The sequence below is a fragment of the Rhea americana genome, unplaced genomic scaffold (genome assembly GCF_003343005.1).
Source record: "Rhea americana isolate MKP2758 unplaced genomic scaffold, rheAme1 scaffold_67, whole genome shotgun sequence".
NCBI classification, from domain to species: Eukaryota; Metazoa; Chordata; class Aves; order Rheiformes; family Rheidae; genus Rhea; species Rhea americana.
This window is the reverse complement of record NW_028186834.1, coordinates 167251-174909: the sequence shown is the minus strand read 5'-3', so window position 1 is coordinate 174909 and position 7659 is coordinate 167251. Positions and strand designations below refer to the sequence as shown.

Below are 7659 nucleotides of genomic sequence, written 5' to 3'. Positions count from 1 at the left end.
CAGACACACAAGTAGCTCTCCAGGGTTTGAAGAAAATTTTTACTTAAACATTTTAAAATTTTCTAAGTTACAAAGACGTTCACAAAGAAACAAGTATTATACATGACTATTGAAAAACGTATTAGCTATATATGGGAAGAATAAAGTCCTGGAATAAATCTATCAGCGACTCTAGCTGCTTTTTTTTTTTACAAACAGATTCCTGTCTAGAAACTCCTTAATTAGCTTTAAAAAAATCAGTGTATATAACTGCTGGCATATCTTAAAAGAAGTTTCAAAACAGCTCAGCACGTGCGACTCCCGAGTCTCCTGGATTTCCCAAACTCTAAATAGATTGCGACGRAGTTTGCTTTTCCTGCGTCACAGAGTGGGACAGCGTGTGCTCTGCCAGAGAGCTGTGCAAGCATCAGGAGCTGCAGTAGGTAGGGGCTGTCTGTGAAAGGTAACAGCAGCCCTGAAATGTTTCCTGTGATGTGACAAGAATCCCACTCTCTTCAGGCAGGAAACGTTCACCAGGGAGAGGTGTGTGGAGTGATTAAGGGAGCATGGGATAACCCTACATAAAGCACCTGCTCCTCTTATGCTGGTTTTTGTTTCCAAATCTTTGTTCTAAAAGCAAAATGCATACTTATTTTACAAAAATAACCCATCTCCCTTAAACTTGATTTTAATGACATTCATAGCCACTGACTTCATGGCTCCTTTCCTCTGTAATTAAAGCTTTCATCCACCTGAATTCAAGCCTGTGTTTTGGCCAGTGGATTACCTGGTTTAAGCATTGATCATTAAAAACTCTTGGAACTAGGCTTGGCTTGAGGCACATGCTCTGGTGGCGCTGACCTCAGCCAAAACAAGTGTGTTAATCCGTGCTTGCTTAGGGACAGCAGCTGCATCCTCCTGGCTAGTCCTCCCAGCTAATCCTCCCTGCATCGATCAGGGGTTGGCCCTCAGCGCTCATGACCAGCATACACCTCCATGGGAATATCTGATTTGGGAAATTCGTGGCTTCAAAGTGTTATGCTTCCAGACTGMAAACCCAATATACATTACATATATCCCAATACTGGAAGTAGGGGTAGTCAATAAAATGTCAGACTAGTCTCTCAKCATAGAATAAAAATACAATGCAATGTATTTCTGTGATATACTTTAATTTTGGTTTTCATAAAATTATATTTACATGGAAGCCCCTTACTTTAACAATTCCAAGGACTACTTCTTTTCTGGTTGATTATGGTAAACAGTTCTTACCATTCCTAAGGAACCAGAATCTGCATATTCAGGGACAAAATTGTCTACTTTTTTAAGAGAATATTTTTTTAAAATCTCTCTTTCTTATAGGGGATATTATAAATAGCATCCCTCTGTTTTTTGTTCTTTTTWAAAAAAAAAAAACTTTTATGCTTTACCAAGAGTTCTTRTCCTTCCTGCTCTTGCCCAGCCAGTCCCTTTACAATGGGAGAAATCAACTGGTTTTGCAAAGGAGGCAGAGAAAAGACTCCACAGATCTCTCAAATATACCACTGCAATTATCAGGAAGAATTAATGCTAGATGGGCTGGGGAATTCCCTTTTTCTCAGTGTTAGCTCTCACTGAGTCACTCATAACGGAAGTTATGATAATAGTTTCAGACATTTCCAAGGAGCTAAACAGTTTACACAAGTAGTGACTTTTACCCTGCTAGGGGAAACTTGCCCATGCAAGGAGCAGGAAATGTATTCTATTTTTCTTTCATTAAAAAAATTACAAAATGAAGGCCTAAGTATCTTGAAATACTGCTAAGTCCAGTGCTCACATTCAGCACAAGTCCTTTTCAAATATGCGTGAGTACAGACAGGATTTCGTACTTGTCCACAGGGTAATACCATGAGTTCTGCTACAAGTAGCAGAAGTTTATTTTCAAATATTCAAAATTACAATGGCAGAGACTATCAGCTACAGCTAACACAAGCTTTATCCAAAAAGTGTAGATCAGAACTGAGCCCAGCTCTGAGGTCAGAGAGATTTGAAAAAAAAAAGGTATATTGATTACTGAAACAGAGAGCAATATTTCTGCAAGTACTGGAAGCCTCACAGGCATTTTTTTGCTGCAGAAGAAACACTTTCTGGTTTATATAAACACATCTGTCAAGACACTTCCTCTCTGGGAAAATGAACTGTAACATGCAATAATCCTGCTAAAGTCCTGAGGAAGTTATGTGTGTTCTGGCCTACCCAGATAAGAAACTTTAGGAATATTGCAGTCAGTAATAGTTAAAGTGACTTTGCAAATGCATTGCTTTGTTTCACCAGAAATTTTGTGGAGGGGAATGTTGCCAGTATTTGTTCAACACACTTTTGAAAACCACGTTGTTATTTGCTCAGAAGACTGAACTCTCCTCCTGCGAAGCTCCCTTGCGGATTCAGGACCCCAGCTTGCTGCGTGGCCCTGGAGAATGAAGCTACCTTGCAGCCCGTGGTRGGGAGGACTGAGGCAGGACACGAACGTCTCCGTGCCGGTCTGCTCTCCAGGTACCACTGCTGCAGCCCTGCCCACTTTGCAGACCCCGCTGCAGCACTGGCATGTCTGCAGGTAGCGAAGGGAGGACATCCTGACCATCGTCTTCATCCCTTTCTCTCGTCTGGGAACGAGAGGTGTCGGAAAAGCCCTTGCATCTTACCAAGATTTCTTGATGTTAGTTGCAATAGTGAAAACACTGGTAAAAATGACTCATCCTTGCCCATATTAGGAAGAGTAGGAATGTTTTTGGATAGAAAAAAGAATAATCAATGTACTGGAAAGTACCAAATGCAATCTTGTAATCGTTCTGCGAACAATCTTCCTTGATTTTTCAACTTTTTTACTCTGTGATTATCTCTCTAAAGCAGTATAAACTCAGTCTGTCACTGAAAACTAAGGACTGACATTCCCTTTCAAAATTTCTTCATCACATTCCTTTGCTGGTTGCTCCCTGGAAAGGGCTGGCAGAGAGGAGAAATAGCTGGGCGTGAATAACGGGCCKAGCCTGGCAGCCGGCGAGGCACAGCGGGGCGGCAGCACTGTGCGGCGGGCCCCAGCCCGTGTCCATCCCCAGCACCACAGCTCAGCCCCACGATGCTCTTCCTGAGGGCACCACACACAGCTACCCCTTCCACCCGCAGGGACTCATCCTCGGGCATCACCTGGAAAGCTGTTTCCACAGCCTTCCAGTTGTTGTTCTTTCTTTCTTTTCTTTTCTTTTTTTTTTTTTTTTTTTTTTTTTTTTTTTTTTTTTTTTTTTTTTTCAGGAGGCAGTTTTGGGAGATCTGAAATTTAAAAATGAAGTAAAGCAAAGGTGACAGAACAAGCCAAGCCCTTACCTACAAACATTGTATGCATGTAAGACTTGGCTAAAACAGATGTATTTGACTGTGATTTCTCAGTAATTTTTTCTAGAGTAAAATATGGAATAAGCATTCCTCAATTCTGCATTTTCTTGGTGGAGATGTAGCATTTGATCCCAATCCTGAAAATCCATTCCAGGAAAGAGACTCTGCCTAAATATTAACTAAACAGCTTCAGGGCAGCTTCCCAAAAAGCCAGCACGGCACAAATGCTGTGGGACTAGGCATGAGAACAGCCACCGACTGCGGTGTCTGGGCTGTGGCTGCTGCATAGCGCTTGTGCATGATGCTTAGGAGAAACTTCATGACACGTTCTGCTTTTGAAGCAGTCCAAATTTGGGAGGATCTTGTTCCATCTGCATTAAATTTTCAACCTGGATTTGAGACTTCATGTTCACTATTTTATTCATTTCCCTTTGAAAACACATTCTGCTAGAAATTGTATTTTGTTACTTTTATTTAGTTTTTAGAAAAATACTAATGGGAAGAAGCCCCAGAGGACTTCAGGTGGTTGGGGGCATCACACAGAGCTGACCTGGTCGTGCGATCGTGACAACTGAAACACAGATAGATTCAAGACATTAAAATGGCAAGTGAAAGAGAGAGGATCTGCAGAGACTTTATTACCTTTCTTTAGCAGTCCAGAGAAAAACAAAGGCGTATTGTAAATGCTGATCTGCTGTTTTCTTTTCCCCTTGTGCTTGTTCAGCACTTACATCTTTCCCAGGGTCCCTGTCTGTGAATGGGTCCCCTAGATGTTGTCTCAGTGCAAACAATCTGACAGTACCTCATAGCTAGACAAAAAATAGTTGAAACCAAATACTGACTTAAGAGCTCTTGTGCCTTACCTCTGAGACCTTCTTCCTCTTAGATTTCTTCAGGCTTACTCCATTGCTCTTTCAATTCCCCTTTGTGAACTCAATAGCAGTTTATTGATAAGCAGCAAGGTCACAAGGTGTTGTGAAAATGCACATATTTTCACCTACAGTTCTCACAGTACATTGACCTGTAGTTCTCACTGCTGGTGTTTTAGCTATAATCTCACTTTGCCCTCTAGTGCCCATTTCTGCTATTTCTTGCACTGCAGAGTGCTCAGGTGACTGAAGTACCACTGGACATATTTTTACTTGGTGGTGAGATCGCATACAATGATCTGAGAAACCACTGGGAATAGTTGTGAACTAAGAGGAAATTTTAATAGGCTGAGAGTTTCTGAACAGATTACTGGGCCATGAATTAGCATCTTCTCACTGTAGGCAATGCGGCAGAAACCCTGCAATTCTTCAGCAGAGGGCTGCTAAAAATACATCAATGCCATTTCCAAGTGACATTAAAAATGGGGCCATTTCAATTGCAATTTACTGCATTGTAGAAGCTGCCTAGAATATTGGAACCCCAAAGCCAAGTAGGCTAAAAGTAATTTTATTGTACAGGTTTGAAGAAGTGCAAAAAGCAAACAAATATCAGAAATAAGATTTGAAATAGTCCACTGYTGGGATGTTTCAAGTGCCATTAGTTGCAAAGCCCGAGGAATACTGATTTGGTTGAAACATTTATGGTAGGGTCTCACCGCACAGAAAACAGCACCCCATTCTTTGCTTTGTTCCCGCGGTCTTTTCTGCCATCCTGGACCGTGGAAAACTTGCTATTTGGTCGTATTTCTGGTGTTTCAGCTCTGGACCTGACACCCATGACTCTTGCTGTGCCATTCAGCTGGAGAGACAGCTCTGCACGCCCTGCAAAAGAGACCCATGCCTCAGACGTAGCACCTTACTTCAGGGAGCACATTGCTGCTGTTCTTACCAGCCCACTGTTCATACACAGATCTTTTTCCAGTCACCTTCCTGAATGCGACCATTTTGCATGGCTGGAGATCAGGGAAAGCGTTCAAGGGGCTCCTGACCTGATGTCAAAAATCAGCTCTAGCAAATCCCTTGGGAGCCTTTGTGCCCGTGCTTGTCCACCAAGGCAGATGACCTACCTCTCTTCTACCACTTTGCTGTTGAACCCCAAAGACTCTACCCAGCGCTCATCAGTCTTGACCACAGAAAATAGCTCTTTAATTAGTTCAGCAACATAGACAGGCTGAAACTCTGTTTTGTCCCCTGCTAACAAGCAGCAAGCAACTAGGGAAAAAACAAGCTTTTGAAATGGAGTTACCCAGGGACACTTTCCCAGGGTAAAATCCTGGCTTAGCCTCACAGGGAAAAAAAAAGAAAAAAAAAAACATTCCCCCCCCCCATTATAAACAAGCTGTATTGAAGAATATGACTACTTCATAATTATTATTATTCAAGGGTGAGTGTGTGATTTGGGGGAGGGATATTTGCTGGAATACCACAGGGTAAATCTTTCTGCATGTTAGTTTGTGAGCAAAGGGAGAAAGACAGAAGATTTCATGCAGCAATGAAACACTCACTGTGTGGGGACGTTTCAGACTGTAGTAACCAGGACAAACACTTCTATGAGTAAGTAGGACATGCCATTGGCTACAATGACTTTAGGGTACTTTTAGTTTAAAAAGTTATTTCAGAAAAGGTCAGGACAAAATTTAAAGCAAAGAATAGAAAACATGGAAGGAAAGAAAAAAAAAACCTTTTCCCTGTAAAGCTAGAGCAGGACATTAATTAGAAGTAATCATAAGGTTTTTTAGTTATTTAATTAGAAGTAACAATATCCAACAGAGTTATTGCAGAAGTTACAGCTATTGCAAATAAATTCCTGTGAAGACAAATCCTTCTTGGGATGGCTTTACCTTCTTGAATAAAGCAAATATTAGAATGGATTGGATGAGCAAATTTGTTCTTAGAAAAGAGCATACCTTGAAAGAATAATGATGGATATCAACCTAAACCAGGACTATTTAAATAAAAACTATACTATTTTACTTTTGATGTGGACTCTTGTAAGGTAATGAATCTGTAGCCAATTCACAAGTAGACGATTCTCTCTATACAAATGAAATAAAGAAAGATAATAACATAGTTTCTCAGCAGAAAATGCTATATGATATTTGTCATAAGATTGCCATCCTTTCTGATGGAACAACCGTTACTGGAAATAAGACTCTTACTGGTCTTATAGGTTATTTTATAGCTAGCATATGGACCTTGTTTACAAAATAAGAATTTACTGACATTGAACGGTATATTACATTTGCAATAACCACACTTAGCAACATAATAATTTACATCCAGCCAAAATGAACTAGAAATATTTTCACAAGATAGATCATAGAAGAAAAGATAAATGTAATCAATTTTAAAGCCAAATTATGTCAGGTCAAAATCTTTTTACCTTAGTTGTTAAGCCTTCTTATAATTTTATCAACAAACTGAAGACATCTCCTCATTTCTGCACGGCTGACCTCCCAGGAGCACAGATTGTGTTGTCTGTCTTTAAGAAAATAGTCTATGTTTTGGAAATACTTTTTCAGTTTGAGCCTGCTGGCATCTCTACTCCAAAAGTAATGGGACTGTTTCTTGATTACACATGCTTCCACTTGCTCAATCTCCTGATAAAGTCCATTCTGAAATTGCTCAAGGGCTCTCCCATCCCATGCAGCGAGTGTCAGGTTCTTGCTAAAGATATAGAAGATGTGTTGGAAGATCTCTTCAATGGCCACTTTGACAGTCTCTTTCTGCTTGGACTTCAGGACCTGCGCAGGGAATCTGAACGACATTTTCTCTCTTAGACATTTCCGAGGAAACTTTTCACCCATTTTGTCCAAAAGTTGCAGGCTGCTCTCAATCACTTTGCTTTGCTGCAAAAGAAGGTGATTGCAATGAAGACTTGAGATTTTGGTGGTACATGACAGAATGAGACCAATTTGTAGCAAGCCAAAAGTGCTCATGATAAAGTTCTTCTTATATGTTTCCTTTCCTCCTGAGAGACAGGCTGGAATGCTTTGAAGGTCTTTCATAGGCTCCTGTCTTTCTTCAAAATCTTTAATTTTTCAGTAGGAGAAGTTTCTTTCATCATTTTTTGGTTTTCAAGGTTTTCCCCCTTGTGTATGCTTTTGACACTTACCACTTTCATTTTCTGCTTTATGACTTCATTGTCTTTTTTTTTTGCCACTTGCTTTTTATATCAGCAGAATATTAAAATGTTATGTATATCTTAAGTTATATATTTCCTTTCTCTCAAAAATTCTAGTCAGTATACTGAAAATCCAAAATAAAAGATTATGTAAAAATCTTTAGTTTCTTAATATTTTAGAAGTGAGAGAATATGCTGAATTCAAATTATACTGCCAATGGAGGGCCAGTGACTTGCTGAATACTGCTGGCATCCTGT

General features: G+C 40.2%; 1 protein-coding gene across 1 annotated transcript; it reads right to left on the bottom strand.

The window, feature by feature from the left end:
- Positions 1-6661: 6661 nt before the first annotated feature.
- Positions 6662-7216, bottom strand: LOC146586624 (interferon alpha-10-like). Its single transcript, XM_085320934.1, has one exon. The coding sequence runs from the start codon at positions 7214-7216 to the stop codon at positions 6662-6664; it is 555 nt and encodes a 184-aa protein (XP_085177060.1).
- Between the last annotated feature and the right edge of the window lie 443 nt (positions 7217-7659).

Coding starts and splice junctions, on each gene's coding strand:
- LOC146586624 (XM_085320934.1), bottom strand. CDS start 7,216: ATGAGCACTTTTGGCTTGCTACAAATTGGTCTCATTCTGTCATGTACC.